Source organism: Bos indicus x Bos taurus, chromosome 17 (genome assembly GCF_003369695.1).
Source record: "Bos indicus x Bos taurus breed Angus x Brahman F1 hybrid chromosome 17, Bos_hybrid_MaternalHap_v2.0, whole genome shotgun sequence".
In the NCBI taxonomy this organism is placed as follows: Eukaryota; Metazoa; Chordata; class Mammalia; order Artiodactyla; family Bovidae; genus Bos; species Bos indicus x Bos taurus.
Genome location: NC_040092.1, coordinates 30,884,769 through 30,910,512, shown reverse-complemented (window position 1 = coordinate 30,910,512; position 25,744 = coordinate 30,884,769). Strand labels below are relative to the sequence as shown.

General features: G+C 37.6%; 1 protein-coding gene across 4 annotated transcripts in view; it reads right to left on the bottom strand.

The window, feature by feature from the left end:
* The window catches only part of GRIA2 (glutamate ionotropic receptor AMPA type subunit 2), a 186,326-nt gene that overhangs the window by 88,680 nt on the left and 71,902 nt on the right, over positions 1 to 25,744 (bottom strand). For all 4 annotated transcript variants that reach the window (XM_027567218.1, XM_027567221.1, XM_027567220.1 and 1 more), the window contains exon 3: positions 5,005 to 5,244. In XM_027567218.1, coding sequence (XP_027423019.1) covers positions 5,005 to 5,244 — 240 coding nt within the window. The remainder of the gene's footprint in view (positions 1 to 5,004; positions 5,245 to 25,744) is intronic.

Sequence of the window (25,744 nt, the reverse complement as noted above, 5' to 3'; positions counted from 1 at the left end):
GTGACAAAGTTATAGAAAAACCTACAGCCCCTGAACAAGTGAAGTCTAAATGTCTTGCGTGCATGCTGAGTCACTTCAGTTGTGTCCAATTCTGTGAGACCCTATGGACTGTAGCCTGCCAGGTTCCTCTGTCAACGGGATTCTCCAGGAAAGAAGACTGAAGTGGGTTACCGTTTCCTTCTCCAGGGGATCTTCCCAACCCAGGGTTCGAACCTATGTCTCATATGTCTCCTGCATTGGCAACCGGATTCTTTACCAGTCGTGACACCTAGGAAGCCCCTTAAATATCTGAGTTTTCACATTTATGGGTGGAATTAAAAATGACTACTGCAAATAGTTCTATTTCATTCAGACCATGTCTTTTTTCTTAAAAATATTTTCTTTGTTGCATTTAAAATTCACTGCCCTTATTCATCTTTCAGGCACAGAAATTAATATTTATGGTCACTAAATCAAAGCAGCATGCCTAGACCAGATTAGATTAACATATATTTCCCTCTCTGACTTTCTCAGGAACATGGTAAAAGAAATTTATAATTTGGAAGCATTTTTATTCTATGCATAGTGCCTTTTTAGAACTGGAATCCATGTGCCTTTCTTTCAGGGAAAAACAGTATGGTTCAAAAGTAAAACCAAGTTATAAATCATTAGTTCTGGTTTTACCTACTGTCTACAGCAATGTATTACCTTATTTTATCAACACTAACCCAATAAATAAAAACCACATTTTGAGCACGTTCTGGTTCATATTTAATATATATGTATCCAAAGAAAAACCTACATTGAATGCATTAATATAGATAACCCCAATACCCTACAGCTCAAATATGTTGAAGATCCATCTAGCTAATCTTTCTGGAGCTTTAGGAAGGATGCTCGGGTAACAGGGAGTTCCAGGCTACTGCCACATAGCTTGGATAAGAGAAGATTCCAGCAGTTCTAAGGGGTCACATGGCACCCCAATCACAAGTAAACCTGAAATAGTCAAAGATCTGCACAAAGATCAGGATGCATCTTCGTCTTCCTTTGTCTACAACTGGTGGGGCGAGGGAACATACCATGAAATAAATGTATGAATAAACATTTTAAAATGTGATACAACAGCAAAGTTATAACAGTTGTCATTAACAAGGAAAAATCAGAGAGCATCCCATTTCTATAAGACAAGTAAAACATTACATGAAGGACAAGTCTTTTGCCAGTATTTTGAGTCTTACACATTTATCTCTGAAAACAGATTCAGATAAAAGGCCAGTGTAATACTCCACATTAAAACATAAGTATCCATTTGAAAATAACTTGAAAATGTATCCACAAAGTCAATTTTGACTTTAATATACAACTACTTAATAATATCACTCTAATGGTGACCTCTCTATGGCTGCAGTTGAACTCAAATCAATTTGTATAATTTAATGATTGGAGATTATCTCATTTCAATTTCATTTAATATTTCTAAAGTGTTAATAAAATCATTTAAATGTCTCAGGTTCTTTTCACAAGTACATAAGTCTATCCTCATCATCTGATCCTTTATTTCCCAGAGCTTGTCTTTCTTCTCTCTTCAAATACTGGAGTTTCTCTTTTTCTATTTATATCAGCTGTTGCCTCCTTGAATTATCTCAAAAGTTCAGTGTCAACTAGAGGGCGCCGTAGAGAGGGTGAAGTGTGTCCCTAAAGATAAAATGCCACCTTCCACCTCATCAAAAAGGAGAATTCATCTCTGATTCTTTGATTTAGCAAGAAGGATTCAGGTTCTAATATCATCTCAAAACACACAGATGTTAAACGCATTCATTTATTAACCCCATTTATTGATTATCAACTCTGTTCCAGCATTATCTTAAGCACTGTATGTACAGTTAAGTGTAGTGGTTACTGCCAGGGCATTGGCTTCCTGTGCATATAGCCAGATCTTAAACAAAGAGATTAAAATCTGTATGATTAAACAGTTCCTAGAACAGACTAGAAGCTTAATTCTTGGGTGAAAGAATGAACATCAATATTAATTATATATTGTGATAAGTACTATAGGAAAAAAAGAGGTTACTTTGAGAGAAGATAACAATATTAAATGCATCTCTGTGGGAATGTTATATAACCTGAGACCTAAGCAGAATTTTTACGAGAATGTGCAGAGATTTGAGGTGAAAGAGTTTGGTACATCTGAGAAAGTGAAAGAATGTTAGTGAAATGGGTTTAGCTTGGTAGATGAGCAAGACCATAGTATAAATAGGCAGGAACCAAATACTAATAAGACCCTAAAGTCATGTTAGTAATTTTTAACTTTATCTTCATTATAATGAAGAGTTATTGGAGTATATTCAGCAATGTGGCCAGAAAAGCACATAAAACAGTCAAAAAATAGAGCTACGATATGATCCAACAATCCCACTCCTGGGCATGTGTTGTGCTCAGTCGTTAGTTGTGTCAGACTATTTGCAACCCCACGGACAGTAACCCACCAGGATCCTTGTGGAATTTTCCAGGCAACAATACTGAAGTGTGTTGCCATTTCCTACTCCAGGGGATCTTCCCAAATCCAGGGATTGAACCCACGTTTCTTATGTCTCCTGCATTGGCAGGTGGGTTCTTTACCACTGAGCCAGCTGAGAAGCCACTCCTGGGCAAATATTCAGGGAAAACCATAATTCAAAAAGATGGACCCTGATGTTCATTGCAGCACTATTTACGATAGCCATGATATGAAAACCACCTAAATGTCCATCTATAGAAAAATGGATAAAGATGTGGTGTATATATATATATATATATATATATATATACACATATATATATATATATACAATGAAATATATTCAGTCATCAAAAAATTAAATAATGCCATTTGCAGCAACATGGATGGACCTAGAGATTGTCATATTAAGTGAAATAAGTCAGACAAATATCATATGATATCACTTATATGTGGAATCTAAAAAAAATGACACAAATGAACTTGTTTACAAAGCAGAACCAGACTCACAGACATAGAAAACAAACTTATGATTACCAAAGGGTAAACAGACTGAGATATATAAATTAGACGCTTGGGATTAATATCCACACACTAGGACATATAGAATAGATAAACAACAAGGACCTACTGTGTAGCACAGGGACCTCGATTCAATATCCTGTAACATTCTATGTGGGAAAAAAGTCTGAAAGAGTGGATATTTGTATACATATAACTGAACTTTGCTGTACACCTGAAACTAACACAGTGTTGTAAATCAACTGTACCCCAATATAAAGCAATGACTAAATTTAAAGAAATTAATAAAAGCATTCAAAGTTTCTGGCTCCTTTATGGAAAATGGATTGAAGAGAAACAAGTACAGAAATGGAAGGATGAAGGATGAGCACATGGGCCTGGAGACTTGACAAGGACACAGAAGAGTGGCTAGAAATAAAAGTCATTTAGATGGTAGAAATCCTAGAAGAGGGGTCAAGAGTGAAGAGTCAGCAGAGGGCAAGATGCTAAGCCCTTTATCCCATGAAAAAGAAGGATACTTCAGAGCAACCCAGCACACTGGAATCTGTATTTACTCTAAACAGTTCTGTGTTCCAGTTTTTCACTCCCCAAGGGTAGAGCAAAGCTCTCCCTTCTCAAAGCAGGAAGAAACTTGCTCAGTTTGTATAGTGATGACTGACTTTCCCACAGAGTGTTCTTACTCTCAGGACTGGAGACCACGACAGAGAACCTGACACTAGGCTCTGGTTGCTGCAGTCAACGTCTGCAAACTGATCCTGGAGAAGGGCTGGTGCCTGGCTCCCGGCTCCGCTGTCTTTGCAGGAAAGCAAGGTGCCTTCTCCTGGTAGGAATAAGCTTCTGGCTTTCCCCTGAACCCTTAAAGCACGCTGCTCCCTGGACAGGCTGGTATTTTGGCAATGGTGGTCCTCAATACTTCCGAGTTTGGTGGTGGATACTCTTTTGAGAAAAATCACCTATGACCATGTACACAAAGCGTTCATACTATTTTAGGAAGTACACAGGCCCATTGAAGCTGAATCACAGACCCAGGAATGGTTAGCAATACCTAGAATTCTATGACATGTAAGGTTAATCAGGTCTGCTAATACCAAACTTCAGGATAAATGATGTGGGAAACACAAAGCAAGTACTCTCACCCCCAAAATAAAAACTAGCATAATGAGCCCTAGACTCTAATTGGCATGCTAATCCAAACCATCTCCTCATAAGTAACCACAGAGACTTGTGACAAAGCTGTGGTATCAAAAGACTTGAGTTCAGCTGAACCACACATGAATGAATCATGAAAAAGTCTTTCAATGTCTCTAAGATTTAGGAATCTCATTACAAAGCAAGGTTAATAACAACCATCCTTGCCTGTTCAAACTTTTTCATGGGGCAATATGTAATACTTATACATTTTTTAGATGTTCTTATTTGCATATTTACTCAGATCTTACTTACACTAGTTTCCAGGGAGTCACTTCACTCACCTTAGACTGGAAATATAGTCCTCTTAAGGTCTGAGCTGCTGATATCAGAAAGGGCTGTTCACATTACAACAGAACATACAGGCATTATGTGAACACAATCTATCTCTATAAATTGTACATCCACAACGTTTTTGTTTATTTTATTCTAAATATGCTTCCTAGTTCAAATTGCATTTCATTTTCAGAGCATAGTTAAGCCAAGTTACCCTTGGACTATGGCTTCCCCGGTGGCTCAGCAGTAAACAATCTGCCTGCAATGGAGAAGGCAGAAGTTCGATCCCTGGATCGGGAAGATCCCCTGGAGGAGGGTGTGGCAACCCACTCCAGTATTCTTGCCTGTAGAATCCCATGGACAGAGGAAACTGGCAGGCTATAGCCCATAGGGTAACAAAGAGTCAGATACTACTGAAGTGACTAAGCATGCACACACCCTTGGAATATACTCACACAGCTCGATATCATGTGTAAGTATGGATATGATGTGTGGGCATTGAACTTGACCCATTACAAAAAGAGAGAGGCATTGTCGCTTACCTCTGTCACTGTCGTAGAGGTAGGCAAACTTGTCCCACTGGTAGTACTCAATCAAGCTGAGGAGGGCTCCTTTGAGGTCCGGTCGCATCTGAATGACAAATGGATGGGTGCCATCTGTTGGGAAGCTGGGAGTGATGAAGGACACATGGAGCGTGCCACAAAATGATGTGATGGTGTTTACTGACTTCTTGTCATAAAATCCAAAAATAGCATAGACTCCTCTTGAAAACTGGGAGCAGACTAGAAGAACAGGGGAAATAGAAAGATAAGTCATTGAAATTGGCATACAATCACATGCATTTGCTTGAAGCTAATGTCATTTTATATAATATACAAAAGAATCAACAAATTAAAACAGAGAGAGAGCTGATAATTCATCAAATTTATGAAGACTTACTCTATTTGAGAAATACAAAGATTTATAAAGCATTAAAAAATAATTCTGGTTATGGGACTATATCAAACTTAAAAGTTTTTGCACAGTGAAAGAAACTATCAACAAATCTAAAAAGGCAGCCTACTGAATGGGAGAGGATAATTTGCAAATCATATATCTGATTAGGGGTTAATATCCAGCATATACAAATAACTCATATAGCTCAACAAAAAATGAAAACAACCCAATTAAAAAGTGGCAGACGACCTGAGTAGATATTTTTCCCAAGAATACATACAGATGGCCAACAGACACATGAAAAGATGTTCAACATCATTAATATTGCTGCCACTGCTGCTGCTAAGTCACTTTAGTCGTGTCTGACTCTATGTGACCCCATAGACAGCAGCCCACCAGGCTCCCCTGTGCTTGGGATTCTCCAGGCAAGAACACTGGAGTGGGTTGCCATTTCCTTCTCCAATGAATGAAAGTGAAAGGTGAAAGTGAAGTCACTCAGTCGTGTCCGACTCTTAGCGACCCCATGGACTGTAGCCCACCAGGCTCCTCCGTCCATGGGATTTTCCAGGCAAGAGTATTAGGGAAATGTAAATCAAACCCCACAATGAGACATCACCTCACACCCATTAAAGTGGGCATCATCAAAACACAACAAATAACAAGTGCTGGCAATATATGGAGAAAGGCAAATCCTTGCACAGTGTTAGTAGAAGGTAAATTTGTACAGCAACTATGTAAAACATTACAGTGATTCCTCAAAAAATTAAAAGTAGAACTACCATCAAGCAATTCTACTTCTGGGTACTTTTCTAAAGTAATGCACCCCTATAATGTTCACAGCAGTGTTATTCATAATAGCCAAGACATGGAAGCAACATAAGTGACCATCAACATATAAGTAGGTAAAGAAGATGTGGTGTGTATATATATAAGGAAATATTACTCAGCTATAAAAAAAAAAGAAGAAAATCATGGATAGACCTAAAGCATATTGTGCTAAGTGAAATAAGCAAATACTGTATGACTTCATTTATATGTGGAATCTAAAAGACAAAACAATTATGTAAATATAACAAAACAGAAACAGATACAGAGAATAAAGAGATGATCACCAGTGGGGTGGGGATAAGGGGTATGGATGAGTGAAATATGTGAAGGGAATCAAGTGGTACAAATTCCAGTTGCAAGATAAATGAGTCATAGGGATGAAATGTACATTGTGAGGAATATAGTCAATAGTACTTTGTATGGTGACAGATGGACTTATCATGGTGATTATTTTGTAATATACAGAAATAAGGAATTATGTTGTGCACCAGGCAGTAACATAGCACTGTAGGTCAATTATACATGAAACACAAACAAACTCATAAAAAAAAAATATTCTGTTTGTGGTCGCCAGAGCTGAGGAGTGGGGAAAGGGACAATTGGATGAAAGGAGTCAAATGTATGAAATTACTGTTATAAGATAAAGAAGTATTAGGGATGTAATATGAAGTGAAGTGAAGTGAAAGTGTTTGTCGCTCAGTCATGCCTGACTCTTTGTGACCCCATGGACTGTAGCCCACCAGGTTTCTCTGTCCATGGTATTTTCCAGGCAAGAACACTGGAGTGGTTAGTCATTCCCTTTGCCAGGGAATATTTCTGGCTAGGGATCGAACCTGTTCCATGTGCATTGGCAGGTACATTCTTCACCATCTGAGCCACGAGGAAAGCCCAAGGATGTAATATAAGACATAGTAAATGTAATTAACACTGCAGAATGTTATATATGAAAGTTGTTAAGAGAGTAAACCTTAATAGCTCTCATCTCAAAATTTTTACATTTTTCTTTTATTTTGTATCTATGTGATATTATGAATGTTCACCAAACTTACTGTGGTCATCATTTCATGATATACGTAAGTCAAATCATTATGCTGTCTGCCTTAAACTCATACAGTGCTGTATGTCAATTACATCTCCATAAAACAGGGCTTCCTTGGTGGCTCAGATGGTAAAGAACCTGCCTGCAAAGCAGGAGACCCAGACTTGACCTGTGAGTCAGGAAGATCCCCTGGAAAAGGGGACGTCTACAAACTTCAGTATCCTGGCTTCGAAAATTTCATGGACAGAAGCCTAGTGGCCTACAGTCCATGGGATTTCAAAGAGTTGGACATGACTGAGCAACTAACACTTTCAGAACTGGAAGAAAAAAATAAACATGTACATTATTAGTTAACAGCCTATGTAAATGTAAACATACTTTAGGATAGCTTTATAAAAAACAAGAGTACAAGTAAAAATCATTAATTGTAAGAAGAACTAACTGCCATTATCTGGGATTTATATATATTCATGAGAGTTCATTCCTTACATTAGCTGATTCTTTTAAAAGGCTTTATTGTGCTAATAATGCTTTTATACTACACAATTGGTGTGCTTATGAAAAGTCCCATGCTGACCAAAACCTCTTTGAGAGAAGATAGAAGCAGGCCTGGCATCACGCATAGACACATGTCACCCAAAAAGGACATCTCTCGCCCTCAGAGACTGAGTCAAGTAGCAGCTGAATGAAGCTCAGAACTCCTAACCTTTTTTAACCTTTCGCATGAATTTAATTTATGCATGTGTCTACTTCACATGAGACAAAATATTATCAAAATGCTTTGGTTTAGAATCATTCTTAGAAGGAAAAATACAATATTTTATTGGGAAGTCCCCATCACTCCCACAATACCTTGTTCTCTACTGTTACTTGTATTTCAGTGAAGAACCTTCTCCCAAACCCTCCCCTGCAGTCAGACCATCACTAAGTCGTGGTCATTCGAATACCTAAATGTACTCCAAGGTTGTCCCCTGATGTCTTTCTCTACTCCATCCAGTTCACTAACAGCATATGTTATGTACCTGGTGCTTGCCCTGTGGCCTGGCATGGTACATTAACTTACCTATTTCTCATGATAACCCTCAAAATGGGAGCTATTATTATTTCCAAATTGCTGATAGGAAAATTAAAATGTAGGAAGACGAAGTGACTTAACCAGTCAGACATCTAGTAAATGAGAGATGCTGTATTGAAACCCAAACAGTTGGGATTCAGAGTCCACACTCTTTATTAATGGATAATACTGTGTTTCTCACTCAGATTAGTGGAATACCTACCCAGTGTTCTTCCTTCATCCAGTTATGCCCCTTTCATTCAATTCTCCACAATTTAACCAGAATAATTTTTGAAACACAAATTTAATCCTATCTTTCTGAGAAGTAGGGTTCCTTTGTCCAAGACTAACCCCTGCAACACACAATACAAACCATAGACTCCAGCACTTAAGACAACAAATTTAGGTCAACTACATGCTTTGAGTGGATGAATAACTGATGTTTTTTAATTTCAAAGTTTATTTCAATCCAAAATATGAAAGTCAGCTATCCAAACTTCCTTTTACATTGATTAAACTTCATTTAAAGGATAAAGCTAATACTATCATATTTCACTTTAATTTAGTCACAAAAAAAAGATCCATAGAAAAAGTAGATTTGTTTCATAAATAAGAGTATTATTTATTTTCATAAGTAAAGATAATTGTTTAATAATAAGAAAGTTGCCAAAGATTATAATAGCTAATTGCTGGCAATCAATACATGATAGGCAATAATTTCTAATGACTACTGTGTGATATGAAGTGAAAGGAAAGCCAGATTAATTAGTTATTTCTTTGAGTGGCCTTTATTCATCAAATACTCCTATTTTCCTTTAAATATTTATTAGTCTTCAACTCATTTCACATTTTCTGGGATTTTAGGTATAATATGTCATTGTGTAATGTGTCTAGGTCTGTGTAATGTATGAATTGCCATCTTTACTACCGATTTTCTGCACAACAGACTAATATATCTCAGAAAATAACAGTGTGTATTTATTTACATTTATTTTAAAACTTTAATATAAAGCAAAGATGAGATTCCTGACATATTCACACTTATAGTTCTGTCCTGGTCTGAGTACAGAACTGGAAAACCACCTTTAATGTGTCTGACTCTGCTCATTGCTCACATACATGAAAAAGCCCTTTCACTATTAAAACCCATCTAGGCGAATTCTGCCATGATTTATTTTATACATATATGTATGTGTACTGACACATATATCTTAAATCTCAAGCTTGTTCAGAAATTGTTGATTCCACAAGACATAAAAATGAGAAGTTGCTCTAAAATTCTCTCTGGATCTATTTTATTTCATTTCCTGCAAAGTACTGGCATATCACCTAAATACTATAGGAATATCAGGCAACATGATTTACTAATGAGGCTTCCTCATCCATTCTCAGTGAATCACTCGGTAAAAGAGGCCAGTGTTTGAATACACAGTCTGAATAAGGAGCCATTACCTTTCATTTTCCATTTGTTTTAGACTCTGGAGTAAGTTGTCAAGGGACCTCCTGGTTATCATGACCATCTGGAAACACCTGGCACTGGTCCAACAATATGCAAAGCTGCACAAGACTTCATCAGAAATGACAATTCACTAACTCAGGAGGTACTTGCAAAAAGTGCAGGCAGTTCAGCTGATTTTCCAGGCAGTTCAGCTGATTTCCCAGTGGCCATAATTGCAGAACCACGGCCACTCCCTCCTGACTATTCAGCCACCTCTTAACCTCCCCTCTTGTCCTCCATCTCTTCATGACACATATTCAGTTGTCCACTTGCCCATACCCTCTATTTTTTAGGTTTTTCCTCTCCTGGTGTCCCTTTACCACACACACAATGAGCCCCATTTAGTTAACACAGCTCCTCTCCCTTGACCTCATGTCTGTCATTGTTCCTGTCCCCAAGCATGATAAGATGACATTGCAATTTATACCCAGGACTCAGTCAGAATGTTGACTTGAGCTAAAGTGTTTCATTTACTCAATTTGCAAGACCATCTCAACAAGAAACACTGAGTGCTATGCTCCTAACACTCCACTCCCAAAGTATCAGAGTGTTTGCATGCTATTAATGATACTGATCTTCTCCCCAATACTACACTGATACAAGAGCCCACCAACATAGTACCCAAGAATATGAGTGCTCTACTTTGAAAGGACTCCTCCTTGATTAGAAACAAAATTACTCATTTTCATCTCTACCTTATTTCCTAGCAATCTTCCAAAATTCAGTCATTTCCCTAACATATCTATTCTGAAAGAAGGAAGACTTACTATCAAGACAATATTTAAGTAATGTATCATAGCTCTGGAAACAGTTTCAAAGACACATTTCTATTTTTTTTAATTTTTTAAAATTTTACATGTAGTCAAAGCTATGGTTTTTCTAGTAGTTATGTATGGATGCAAGAGTTGGACCATAAAGAAAGCTGAGCACCAAAGACTTGATGCTTTTGAACTGTGGTGTTGGAGAAGATTCTTGAGAGTCCCTTGGACTTCAAGGAGATCAAACCAGTCAATCCTAAAGGAAATCAATCCTGAATATTCATTGGAAGGACTGATGCTGAAGCTGAAGCTCCAATACTTTGGCCACCTGATGCAGAGAGGCGACTCATTGAAATAGACACTGATGCTTGGAAAAAAAGAAGGGAGGAGGAGAAGGGGACAAAAGGGGACAAGATGGTTAGATGACATCACTGACTCCATGGGCATGAGTTTGAGCAAGCTCCAGGAGATGGTGAAGGACAGAGGAGTCTGGGATACTGCAGTTCATGGAGTCACAAAGAGCCTGACATGACTGAGCGACTGAACAACAATAGCTGATTAGTGTTGTGATAGTTACAGGAGAACAGCAAACGGACTCAGTCATGTATATACATGCATCCATTTCCTCTAAACTCCCCTCCCATCCAGATTGCCACATAACATTGAGCAGAGTTCCATGTGCTATACTGTAAGTCCTTGCTAGTTCTTTATTTTAAATATAGCAGTGTGTACATGTCCATTCCAAACTCCCTAACTGTCCTTTCCCCTTATCCTTCCCTGGCAACAATAACAACTCACAGTTCTTTAAGTCTGTGAGTCTCTATGTTTTGTAAATAAGTTCATTTGTATAATTTATTTTCCAATTACGCATATAAGAAATGTCATACGATATTTCTCCTTCTCTGTCTGACTTATTTACTTAATATGATGATCTCCAGGTCCACCCCTGTTGCTTCAGGGGCATTAAAATAAGTTAGACAATACTGCACCCCATATAGTCACCTTCTCCCGTGCCACCTCTGGAGGGAGAGGAAGAGAAAGCTCCCAGTTTCACATCGAGATTCATGACCCACACAACTACCCTCTGTATATAAACACTATTATAAACTTTTGAATTCTTATGCTACATAGCATTAGAATTTTATTTATGCCTTACAATTCCAAGCTGAATGTAAAATATTAGGTAAAGATGCTCTGAGTATGCCTTTAATTAAATATTTAATATCAACTTTGAGAAACTCAGCAAAGGCAAATCCTTTTTAAAGATACTTTAGGTCAAACAGCAGAAATTATAATCTCCTGGGTATAAGTAACTTGCTGATTACTCTGCTTTTTATTACAAGCCCAGATGATAAAAGTCAATAACAATGCTGATGGAGCATCCAACTCATATCTTTTTCTCTTAGGTCATTCTGCTCATTGGTGCTGCTAATGTGTTATATTCCATACAGCCTGGAGAACCTTGCATGATAATTTAGTAGAAAGGGAGAATAAAAGAGCCTGATGGTTTTTGCTCAACATGTTTTACATTTATAAATTGTCATTGACTGGTATGAAATCTGTAGTCTGCTTCATAAGCAGGAACCGTGCTTTGCAGCTTGTGTGAAGTCTGCACAAGTCCGTGTGAAAGCTGCATCACCAAACAAGCCTGACCTCAAAATCTGGAGACCAAAGAAAATCTCTCTCATCTTTTATCACACAGTTTTTGGCAGGATGTCCTTGTAAACATTGACCCCAATTTTACTATTGAAATCTTCCTTAAGATCTCTTAATCATTAAATCTAATAATTTTTTCTCATATGTAGTTTTCTTGGACTCTCTAAATTTATTTATTATTATTTATTCTTTTTCCATACAAAAATTAATCTGTTCTAGTTCTATGAAAACTGCCATTGGTGCTTTGATAGAGATTGCACTGAATCTATAGATTGCCATGAATACTAAAAAGAATACTAAGATGAGATCACTTTACTTAGTAGCCATTTAAAGTTATTTTAAAATAATGACTGTATTTCCCTGTACAATACATCCTTGTTGCTTACTTGTTTTATACATAATAGTTTATATCTCTTAACCCCTTACACTTATCTTGACTTCCACCCTTCTCTCTCCCCACAGGTAACTAGTTAGTTCTCCATATCTGTGTGTTTCTGTTCTTTATATATGTTCCTTTGTTTTAATTTTTAGATTCCAAATATGATAACATACAGTATTTTTCTTTCTCTGGCTGACTTATTTCACTAAAAACATATTACCCTCCAAGTCCATCTATGTTGTTGCACGTGGAAATATTTCATTCTTTTTATGGCTAAGTAATATTTTAGTGTGTGTGTGTGTGTGTGTGTTTGTGTGTGTGTGACATTTATCCATTTGTCTGTTGATAGACATTTAGACTGGCTTCCCAGGTGGCTCAGTGATAAAGAATCTGCCTGCAATGCAGGAGATGCAGGAGATGCTGGTCTATCCCTGGGTTGGGAAGATCCCATGGAGGAGGAAATGGCAACCCACTCCAGTACTCTTATCTGGAAAATTCCATGGACAGAGGAGCCTTGCAGGCTACAGTCCATGGGGTTGCAAAGAACTGAATATGACTGAGCATGCATGCACATACACTTAGGTCACTTCCATATCTTGGCTATTTTAAATAATGCTGCTATGAACATTAAGGTGCATATGTCTTTTCAAATCAGTGTTTTCATTTTCTTTGGAATATATCCAGGAGTGGAATTGCTGAATCAAGTAGTATTGCTATTTTAGTGTTTTGGGGAACCTATATATTGATCTTTATAGTGGCTGCAACAAATTACATTCCCATCAACACTGTACAGGGTTCCCTCTTCTCCACATCTATTCAGCATTTGTTATTTGTAGACTTTTGGGGGATCTTCATTCTGACAGGTGTGAGGTGATATCTTATTTCAGTTTGATTTTCATTTTCCTGATAATTAGTGATGTTGCACATATTTTTATGTGTCTATTGGCCATCTATATGTCCTATTCTATATGTCTTCTGCCCATTTTTAAATCAGGTTGTTTTCTGATATTGAGTTGTATGAGTTGTTTAAATATTTTGCATGTTAACTCCTAGTCAGTCATAGTATTTGCAAATAATTTATGCCATTCTGTAAGTTATCTTTTAATTAAGCATTTAAGTTTAATTAGTTCTTATTTGTTTATTATTCCTATTGTTTCCACGGTGTTAGGAGTCCAACAGAATAAAATATTGCTACAATATGCATTAAACAATGTTCTGTCTACATTTTCTTCAAGGAGTTTTATGGTTTCAAGGAGTCTTACATTTACACCTTTAATCTATTTTAAGTTTATTTTTGTATGGTACTGAAGAATTTTCTAATGTCATTCTTTTATATGTACCTATCCAGTTTTCCCAGTAGCATTTCTTGAAGAGACTTTTCCTCCATTGTATATTCTTGCCTCCTTTGTCATAGATAGGTGACCACGCTGCTGCTGCTGCTAAGTTACTTCAGTTGTGTCCGACTCCGTGTGACCCCATAGACGGAAGCCCACCAGGCTCCCCCATCCCTGGGATTCTCCAGGCAAGAACACTGGAGTGGGTTGCCATTTCCTTTTCCAATGCAGAAAAGTGAAAAGTGAAAGTGAAGTCACTCAGTCGTGACCATAGGTGCATGGATTTATCTATGTGCTCTCTATCTTGTTCCATTGGCCTATATTTCTTTTTTCTTTTTGTGGCAGTACTGTACTGTTTTGATTATTGTAGATTTGTAGTATAATCTGAAGTCAGGGAATGTAATGCTTCCAGCTTTGTTCTTTTTTCTCAAGGTTGCTTTGGCAATGTGGGACTTCTAGTTTTGTAAAACATGACCTGGGTATTTTGCTAAGAATTGCATTAAGTCTGTAGATTGTTTGGGTATAATGGCCATTTAACAAGATTAATTTTCTAATCCAAGAGCAAGAGATATCTTTCCACTTCTTTGTATTATCTTCAATTTTATTCATCAATGTTTTCTATTTTTCAGAGTATAAGTCTTTTCACCTCCTTGGTAAAGTTTATCCCTACCTTTTTTTAGTTGATTCAAAATGGAATTCTCTTCATGCTTTCTCTTTCTGATAGTTATTTACTAGTGCATGTAGATAAGCAACAGATTTGCAGTTGTTCAGTCACTCAGTTGTGTCCAACTCTTTGCAATCCCATGGACTGCAGCATGCCAGGCTTCCCTGTCCTTCACTATCTCCCAGACTTTGCTCAAACTCATGTCCATTGAGTCCCTGATGGCATCCAACCATCTCATCCTCTGTTGCCCCCTTCTTCTCTTGCCTTCATTCTTTCCTAGCATCAGGGTCTTTTCCAGTGAGTTGACTCTTCTCATCATGTGGCTGAAGTATTGAAGCTTCAGCTGCAGTAACAGTCCTTCAATGAATACTCAGGGTTGATTTCCTTTAGGATTGATTGGTTTGATCTCCTTGCTGTCCAAGGGTCTTCACTAGAACTACAGTTTGAAAGCATCAATTATCTCATTTTTCTTCCTGTAATTGATTTCTAGTTTCATACCATTATGGTCAGGAAAAATGTTGATGCAATTTCTATTTTCTTAAACTCATGAATGTTTGTTTTGTGGCCTACCATGTGATCTATCCTGGAGAGCATATCCTGTGCACTTGAAGGGAATGTTTTTTCTTGTTTTTGGATGGAAGGTCCTACAAATATTCTTTAAGTCCAAGTGGTCTGTGTCATTTAAGATGACTACTTCCTTATTTATTTTTTGTCTGGATGTAAGTGACATGACTGAAGCGACTTAGCAGCAGCAGCAGCAGCAGCAAGTGAGGCATTAAAATCCTCTACGATTATTTCATTATTTTCAATTTCTCCCTTTATGTCTGTTAATATTTGCATTATATATTATGTTTTCCTGTATTAAGTCCATATTTATTATATCTAGTGCTATATCTTCTTCTTGTATTGATCCCTTTAACATTTTATGATGTTCTTCTTTGGCTTTTGTTATAGACTTTTAAAAAAGTATATTTTGTCTGATCTGAGGATTGCTAAACCTACCTTCTTGTCATTTCTATTTGTATAAACTTCTTTTTCCATCTCCTCACTTCCAGTCTGTGTATGTCTTTAGCTCCGAAATGAGACTCCTGTAAGCAGCACACAGATGAGCTTGTTTTGTTACTTAGTCAGCTGCCCACGTCCTTTGACTGAAGTATTTAGTTCATTGGCATTTAAGTGATTACTGTAAAGTTATGTACTTATTGCCATTTTGTTACTTCTTTTGTGTTTTTGTCTCATTTTCTCTTTTTATTCTTCTCCTTTCACTTTACTCTCTTGTGGTTTAATGACTGTCTGGAGATGTGCTTGCATTCCTTTCTATTTAGTTTTTGTGTTTCAGTAATAGGTTTTGGATCTGTGGTTACCATGGAGTTCACAGATGTTGATCTATAACTATATCTATTTGTTTCAAACTACTGGTCATTTAAAGTTCAAACACATTCTAAAAGATCAACATTTTTTACTTCCTTCATACACACTGTGTCTTTTTATGTTATATTTAACACCTTCACATTCATCCCGTCACTTCTTATTGCAATTATAATAAGTGTATATGAAGTGTATAAGAAGTGTATATGATTTTACAATTCTTTGTTTTTAAATTTTCAGATTAGCTTATTTAAGTGGTTGACCCTCAGACTTTGTTTATATATTTCCCTTTACTAGTGGGATGTTTTTTCCTTTCTTATAGATATTTACTTCCTGTTCCAGCCTTTTCTTTTCCACTTAGAGAAGACCCTTTCACACTTCTTATCAGATCAGATCAGTCACTCAGTCGTGTCCGATTCTTTGCGACCCCATGAATCGCAGCACGCCAGGCCTCCCTGTCCATCACCAAGGCCCAGAGTTCACTCAGACACGTCTATCGAGTCAGTGATGCCACCCAGCCATCTCATCCTCTGTCATCCCCTTCTCTTCCTGCCCCGAATCCCTCCCAGCATCAGAGTCTTTTCCAATGAGTCAACTCTTCACATGAGGTGGCCAAAGTACTGGAGTTGCAGCTTTAGCATCATTCCTTCCAAAGAAATCCCAGGGCTGATCTCCTTCAGAATGGACTGGTTGGATCTCCTTGCAGTCCAAGGGACTCTCAAGAGTCTTCTCCAACACCACAATTCAAAAGCATCAATTCTTCGGTGCTCAGCCTTCTTCACAGTCCAACTCTCACATCCATACATGACCACTGGAAAAACCATAGCCTTGACTAGACGGACCTTTGTTGGCAAAGTAATGTCTCTGCTTTTGAATATGCTATCTAGGTTGGTCATAACTTTCCTTCCAAGGAGTAAGCGTCTTTAAATTTCATGGCTGCAGTCACCATCTGCAGTGATTTTGGAGCCCAGAAAAATAAAGTCTGACACTGTTTCCACTGTTTCCCCATAGGTTTGGTTTAATATTGACAAATTCAATTTTTGCTTGTCTGAAAACTTCTTTGTCTTTCATTCAATTCTAAATGATAATCTTGCTAAGTAGAGTATCCTCCTAGGTTGTAGTTTTTTTCTCTTTTAGCACTTTAACTAAAGCATGCCAATCCCTTCTAGCCTGCAGAGTTTTTGCAGAAAAATTAGCTGATAACCTTATGGGGTTTCCTTCATATATGACTTTTTCTCTTGCTGTTTTTAGAGCTGTCTCTTTAACTTTTGCCATTTTAATAATTCTATGTCTTAGTGTGGGTCTGTTTGTTCATCTACTTTGGGATGCTTTGTGCTTTCTATACCTGAATATCAGTTTCCTTCTGGTTTGGAGAATTTCAGCCATAATATCCTCAAGTACATTTTCAATCTCTTTCTCCTGAGAACTTTAGACTATAAACAATACCTAATGTTCTCTCAGAGGTCCCTTAAACTGTTCTCATTTATTTTTTCTTTTTGGATGACCTCTTTTTTTCTTTCTTCCAGATCACCTATGCATGCTACTGTATCATCTAGTCTGCTGTCATCTCCTTCTGGTGTATTTTTCATTTCAGTTATTGTATTCTTTAGTTCTGTTTACTTTATATACACTTTCTTTCTAAGCCCTTAAAAATTCTCAGTTTATTATTTTCCCTAATTAAGTTAATATTCTTATTACTAAGAACTCTTTATAAGACAATTATTTATTTCTTTCATTAGTTGTTTTTCAGGGGTTTTCTCCTGCTCTTTTGATTGAAACAAACTTCCCTGTCTTCTCATTCTGCTTAATTTTCTCTGTCTCTAGGGAAAAGAGATAGATAGATGAAACAGTTATCTACCCTGGTCTTGATGGAGGTTCTTGTGTGGGAGCATCCCTGTGCAGCCTGCATGTGCCCAGTGACTCTGGGGGACAGCTAGGTCTGACATGAGCATAAGTCACATTTCTCCAGGGTGTCCTGGCAGTTATCATATTGGAGGTGGGGCTGGAGAAAGATGGGCTAGAGCCAGAACCAGGTGTGAGCTGGGACTTCTCCACTGCTCAGGGGCCACCCCACCTTAGTGGGAGCAGAGGCAGATACCCAGTTGTTGGAGCAGAAGCCCTGAAGTTTGGTCGGAGCTGGTTCCAGTCCCACTAAGCGTGTACTCTCGCCTCCTCCCAGCAGTGCTGGACCAAGAGGAGATGGCGTGGACACTTGGTGTGGGTCAGAGCATGGGCTGTGGTGGTTGCAACCCCAGTCCAAGTCTCAGATTACTCCTGACCTGCTGTCACCATACGTAGTTGGGGCTGTCTTCACCCCATTCAGATGCCACTCCAAGTCTTAGCCATCTCCACCTCTCATGACCTAGCACTCATGACCTAGCACTCACCTCAGCTGTGGCAGCCCTTGCCCTTGCGTGGGGTGAGTGGGGCATGCCTCAGTGAGCATGAGGCTCAGGCTGGGGCAAGCACCGGGCAGTGTCAGAAAACTGTCCATAGTTCCCTACGGTTTCAATCTACTTCCTCCTTTGTGCTTAGGGAATAAGCAAGTGTGCATACTCTTTGCCAATGGACCTGTTTATTACAGCCTTCCTGTTAGTTCAACTGGATTTCAAACTATCTTGATCTCAACCTGTTATGGTATATTCCTGGCTGGAGATGACAGCTCAATTCCAATCTATCATCCACTGGAGAACTTCTTATTCTATATCACTCAAACTAATTCCATTAGAAAAAAAAAAAAAAGGTAAGAAAACCTTGAAAACATTAGCCTACAAATCATGTCTTTGTACAGTTTTTTTTTCTTTCTGCTAATGGTATCATAACTCTTGCAATCATTGATTTTTGATATTTCAGAATAATTAATTCATTACTCTTCCTTGTTCTGCTCATGTCATCTATAACCAATTCTGTTTTATTCCACTACATTTGTTCCATTAACCAAGTATATTTAAGAACTTCTGAGACTACTGTTTAGATATGGGAAGATAGCTTTGGGCATGATAGATAAGATCCCTACTTATATGAAGCTTGGGTGTTATACTTTGTATTTCTTGCACCTTAGTTCTATTTTTCCTTGGTTCTTTCCCATGTCCTCTCTCATCTTCCTCCAAATCATATTCTTGGCATATGAGCCTTCTTAAAGAACACCATGTAATTGACAGTCTCCAGGGATCAGTCTTCCAACTGTTCCTTTTTTTACATTCTATCTCTTAATGGTATCATCTCTTTTAACAAGGCCAAATTCCATTTCCTTGTGCAAATGTTTCCCAAACCTGAACCATTATAATTGTCTCCCTCTACCTATTTATTTACTGAGAAAATACATACTGTATATTATTATGTAGCAAATATACTATATACACTGTGTATATAATACAAACACTGCATATGACTAACTTTTGAATTTTGTATTTTCATAGCACAGTGGTAAAGGAATCTGCCTTCCAATGCTGGAGATGCTAGAGACACAGTTCAATCCCTGAGTCCAGAAAATCCTCTAGAGTAGGAAACGGCACCCCACTCCAGTATTACTGTTTGGAAAATTCCATGATCAGAGAAGCTTGGTGAGTTATAGTCCATTGGGTTCTAAATAGTCAGATATTACTGAGCACACATGCATTGTTATATTTATTTCTTTGCAAGTATGATTTTTAGTTATAATATTTAATTCTTTCAAGACCTTAATTATGAGTTTTCTCAAAACAAAAAGAGAAACAATGGAAAGAAATGCATAAAATATCATTATTTTACATTGTTTAAAATCCTGTAACATTGATCTCAAGTGTTAAACATCATAGAAAAGTTATTATGTATCCAAGGATCTTGGGCTTTGACCTCAGAAGGAAAATGGTAGAGCTACAAGTGAGAATAACCAGGGATTGAATTTTGCTTTGCTGTTACCTAGTTTGACTCGGTTGGGCAAGATACATATTTCTCTATGTCTCAGTTCAGCCAACTGTAAAGGAAGATAATCATGCTACCCACCTGTTTAATTTGGAATGGGGCCTTATGAAAGAAAAGATAAGCTGAAACAGTGCTGGAAACTACTAAGGCCCAATAAGTCTCTCATGACCTGCCTTCTTATTTTCCATATTCTTACCAATGTTGATATTAACTATTTATTAATCATGCACCAGGATTTTACTCATTCTTTTCCTTCAGCATAAAATTCACCAAATCCATAGGACAAGTATTCATATGTTTAAAAAAATCTACCCTATCTTTTCAGAGTGTGAGAATCACACCAGACTTTTTGCCTTCCTTTATCCCCAGAATGAAACAGTCACCAAATACTGTCCATCTGACATCTCAAATCTGTACTCTCCAGCTCTGCCAACACTGCCTTAATACGATCCTTCAACATTTATTGGCTAGATCACTGCAATAACCTCCCAAATAGCCCCTTTTATAATAGATCTCTTTCCTATCATGGCAAATATAATCCCCTTGCTTAAAATTCATCATTGTCTCCCCAGTGCTTAGAATAAACTACATTCCAGAGCTCAAGTGCTGCCCACACTGTGTGGTCTGAGTCACATGCCTCTCACATATGATTCTAATGAAGTTTGCGTTTCTGCATCTCAGCCTGAGTTATAAATTTCTACCTTTGCCCTTGAACTGAGAGCTAATTGAAAGCAGAAAAGGAAGTGTTATTTATCTCCAAGCACAGTCCAGCCCATATTTGGCACACATTGGGCATTTGATAAATGTCATGTAATAAAATAGCAGTTCTTCCATGAAAAGTGTCCTTCTTACCATCAACTGAATATGGTTTTCCCTGAATCTGATCTCCATCAACACTCTGCATTTACCTCCCTTTTGACCTGAAACACAGTGTGTTTGAGTGTGTGGGCATGTGTATGTGTGGTGGTGGTTGGGGGAGGGGGAGATCTGTGACCTCCTTGAGAGAAGGGGTCAGTGTGAGAACAGCGTAAGATCACTTGAAACAGAAGCTCATCTCCATCCTTTCCTGGCCACCTAGCAAAAGCATCACTGAGCCTGCGCCTGAGGTTCCTAATCTACTGAATGAGGATGCTGATTTGTATCCTGCCTTCCTTATAGGAAATCTTGAGAGATTAAATTAGAAATATGGCAAGAAGTCCTCCAGAGAATGTAAATCACTATATAAATGTGTTAATGACAATAAATCCAAGCATAATGAATTGTATGCTTTGCAAAACCCAGTTCAGGAACTTTCACAATTACATTATCAAATATTTGTTGAATGAATACATGAACCCAACTAATTGTATAACAAAGATTTTTATATTGAAATTTCATTTTTGTTAATACTTGGGTATTTCTGAAAGCATAACAATATTTTCTTCAACTATCAGAATTTAAGAAATTTAGTCTATCGTTTCTCATACCAGGAAAAAAACCACAATTATGAACCTGAGAAGACCATCTTTGGAATTTTGAAAATGTATTTTATATGTGGAGAAGTTGAACCGCGGTGAAGTTACCAACCTGAAAAAATACGTAGATCAGGATACAACTGAAAACGGGAATGAAAGACCTGAACTTCTGTCTTGGAAGTTGTCTGTCACCCAGGGAAGGTGGACGTCTACAGACATCCAATAACACATTTTGCACTTCAAAGTATCTTCAGGGATTCTCACAATCTCAAACGTCTTATATAATTCAGTGGAATTGTTCAAACCTGAAAACTTATTACAAGCAATATTTATTCCTTAAAAAGTGCAATTGTTGAAATATAAAGGTTTTGGAATATTTGGTTTCTGTATAAAAATTTGGGAGAAGGTGAAAAATAGAATTGTCTTTCTTAGAAAATCAATACCCTTTCTTAGATAAATCAATACCCTTTTCTCATAATGAAATGGAGTAAAACTATTTACTTTCCATTGATGGCCTTATTTAAAAGTTTACATATATACTGGGGCACCTTCTTTTCCCATCAAGTGACAGAAGGATTTCACTCTCAGGAGCTGACAGTTCAACATCTCTTCTAAAAGGCTCATCTCTTTAAAAGCCACCTTTTAAAAGCCACAAGCAACCTTTGCTTGTCCACTGCTGTGGACAAGCTTCTGGCTTCTGGACTCCAGAAGCCAGCACAGTTCCTGGCATGGACACTCAGTTTACAGGGAGTGCCTGAAACACTCAATGATTCAAAGACAATGTGAAGAATAATACACACAGACCACAACAACATTTTCTATAAATTGCTTTGCTGATGATTTTCCCTATAGCTCTGCCACAAATCATTACTATGAGAAATCACTTCTCTTATGCATACATTTTTACCCCATTTTTCATACAAATACTAAATAGGATTCAGCATCATCACTCAGGAGCAGAGAACAACGAAGTTGTAATAATACATTTTTTTTTCCCTCTAACAAACGTTTATCCTTCCTGACCTTCGTGCTACACTTGCTGAGTGAGGTGAAATGTCATAAGTTTATTGCCATTGCCCATATTATATGCAGCTTGAAAAAATCTATAACATCTATTCTGGCTTCATTCATCATCTTGGGAGAGCAACAGCAGACCTGGCAGTAATAGGCAATAACTCTCAAGTGAATTTTAATGATGGGTTCTGGACACATAAATGGAAGAGAATTACCTCTGTTTATAGAAGATGCTGTTTCACAAAAGACAGTCCTATTCTTCATTCCTGGACATGTATTTCCTCCCCATAAATACACATAGCTCTTCCCTCTACAGATTCTTGCCTGACTTAGGTTCTGGCTAAGTTCTGGGCATTGTGTTCTCTGATGGGACTTGAGTGTGTGGGTAAAGCATGCCAGCTGCAGCACCTGGAGGCCTGGCTTCCAAGTCCAATAGTGAAACCAGCCATCTGTATGCTTCTGATAAAAGGCAGCTTTCAAAGGTCTCTGTGCCCTCTGAGGCCCCCAGAGCTCAGACTTGGGCTCAGGTGGCCAACTTCAAAGTTTGAATTTATTTTTTGCTACTTTTGAGTTATACACATTTTATTTATGTTATTAAGACAAACAGATTGGGAGTTTGGGGTTGACATACACAGTCTGCTTAATATTCTGTAATAACCTGTATGGAAAAAGAATTTGAAAAAAATAATAGATACATATATATCTATAACTGAATCACTTTGCTGTACACCTGAAACTGGGCTTCAGTGGTGGCTCAGACAGTAAAGAATCTGCCTGCAAATGCGGGAGACTCAGGTTCCATCCCTGGGTTGGGAAGATTCCCTGGAGAAGGGACTGGCAACCCACTCCAATATTCTTGCCTGGAGAAGTCCATGGAGAGAGGAGCCTGGTGGGCTACAGTCCATGCAGTCACAGAGTCAAACACAACTGAGTTACTAACACTTCCACACACCTGAAACTAACACAACATTGTTAATTAACTATATGCCAATACAACATGTCAAGTATCGCATATTTATTATTCATCACATCTTTACTCATGAAAAATGAGTGTGCGTGATACAATACATTTTCTCAAATTAAATTCTATTTTCTGCACATTTCATTAGTCTTTTTTTCTTCTTTTTATATATTTCTCCTTACCACTTCATACTATTTCCTTTTTACTTTCCCTTTACTGCTTGCTGTTTATCTGTACCTTCAGTGTACTATGGATATCCTCGGCTCCGTAGCCACTTTTGATCATGATGCTTGAAAAAATTCTACCATCTTACCTGATTCTGATTCAAATGAAGGACTTATCTTTTCCTTTTTTTTCTTCACCAAATACAGATTTGATGCTATTTCAATATATATAAACACATTAACTTTTGTGATCAAAACCTATGTTTAAAAACATGATTGAACTCTACAAGCAATAAATGCTGGAGAGGGTGTGGAGAAAAGGGAACCCTCTTACACTGTTGGTGGGAATGCAGACTAGTACAGCCACTATGGAGAACAGTGTGGAGATTCCTTAAAAAACTGGAAATAGAACTGCCTTATGATCCAGCAATCCCACTGCTGGGCATACACACTGAGGAAACCAGAAAGGAAAGAGACACGTGTACCCCAATGTTCATTGCAGCACTGTTTATAATAGCCAGGACATGGAAGCAACCTAGATGCCCATCAGCAGATGAATGGATAAGAAAGCTGTGGTACATATACACAATGGAGTATTACTCAGCCATTAAAAAGAATACATTTGAATCAGTTCTAATGAGGTGGATGAAACTGGAACCTATTATACAGAGTGAAGTAAGCCAGAAAGTGAAACACCAATACAGTATACTAACGCATATATATGGAATTTAGAAAGATGGTAACAATAACCCTGTGTACGAAACAGCAAAAGAGACACTGATGTATAGATCAGTCTTATGGACTCTGTGGGAGAGGGAGAGGGTGGGGAGATTTGGGAGAATGGCATTGAAACATGTATGAAACGAGTCGCCAGTCCAGGTTCAATGCACGATACTGGATGCTTGGGGCTGGTGCACTGGGACGACCCAGAGGGAAGGTAAGGGGAGGGAGGAAGGAGGAGGGTTCAGGATGGGGACCACGGGTATACATTCATTTCGATGTTTGGCAAAACTAATGCAATATTGTAAAGTTTAAAAATAAAATAAAATTTAAAAAAAATAATAAAATAAAGATGAGGGAAAAAAAGAAAAATAATTGACTTAAAACACTTCTCAAAAATTGGAAAATCTTTTAAAAATTGAATACAAAATAATTGAAAACTGAGAAGATTTATACTTAAAGGAATTTTTTAAGTGTCAGGCAAATAAAATGACTGAGCTTTTTATTTATGGCCTTATCATTTGGATGCTATCATATTGGATCTGATAACCTTCTTGACTTTGAATGGCTCAGAGTTCCTGAGGCTTTCACGAGCTTCTTGTTCAGCTTACTTGTTGGTAAGTGATAGGGTTTCTATCTATAATATGTGTTGCACATACGTGTTAACCCATATAAGTTCATTAAAAGAGGAAACATTTTTTGAACAGCATATAATGAGCAATTTTGCAGATGTACTAGGGAGAGCTCTGGATGTCCCACTGCCAAGTACCTGAAGTAATTAAAGTCAGCACAGTGGACTTCCTCATGTTTAGTGTGTTGGTCCTGGTAAAATTAGGACCTAGCATCTGGTGAGCAAGCATGGCACCTGGCTCTGAGGCATGCCAAGGGTGTGCCCGCCTCACTGATACACTTCTTGTCAATATCAGGAGCGGGGCTAGAGAGGGATGAAGAGTGCCTGGCGAAAGGATTAGTAACTTACTGATGTTCTGGTCCTCCCATTGATCTATTTGTTTAATTTTTATTTTATATTTAAGCACATTTGATTAAATATATTGTGTTAGTTTCAGGTGTACAGCAAAGTTACACATATCCATGCATCTATTTTTTTTAAATTCTTTCCCCTTATAGCTTATTACAGAGTATGGAGCCAAGTTCCCCGTGCTACACAGTAGGTCCTTGTTGGTTATCTATTTTAAATATAGCAGTGTGTATATGTGAATCCAAACTCCCAATCTGTCCATTTATATTCCAATAGACAAGGAAGGACACTACATAATAATCAAGGGATCAATCCAAGAAGAATATATAGCAATTATAAATATATGTGTACCCAACATACAAACAGTTAAATACATAAGGCAAATGCTAACAGTCATAAAAGGAGAAATCAACAGTAACAATATTAGTGGGACGCTAACACCTCACTTACACCAATGGACACATTATCCAGATTGAAAATCAATAAGGAAACACAAGTTTAAATGACAGTTTATCTTAATAACATACACAAAATGTGCTCAAAAATAGCAAGCACAAAGTCAAAAAATTTGAA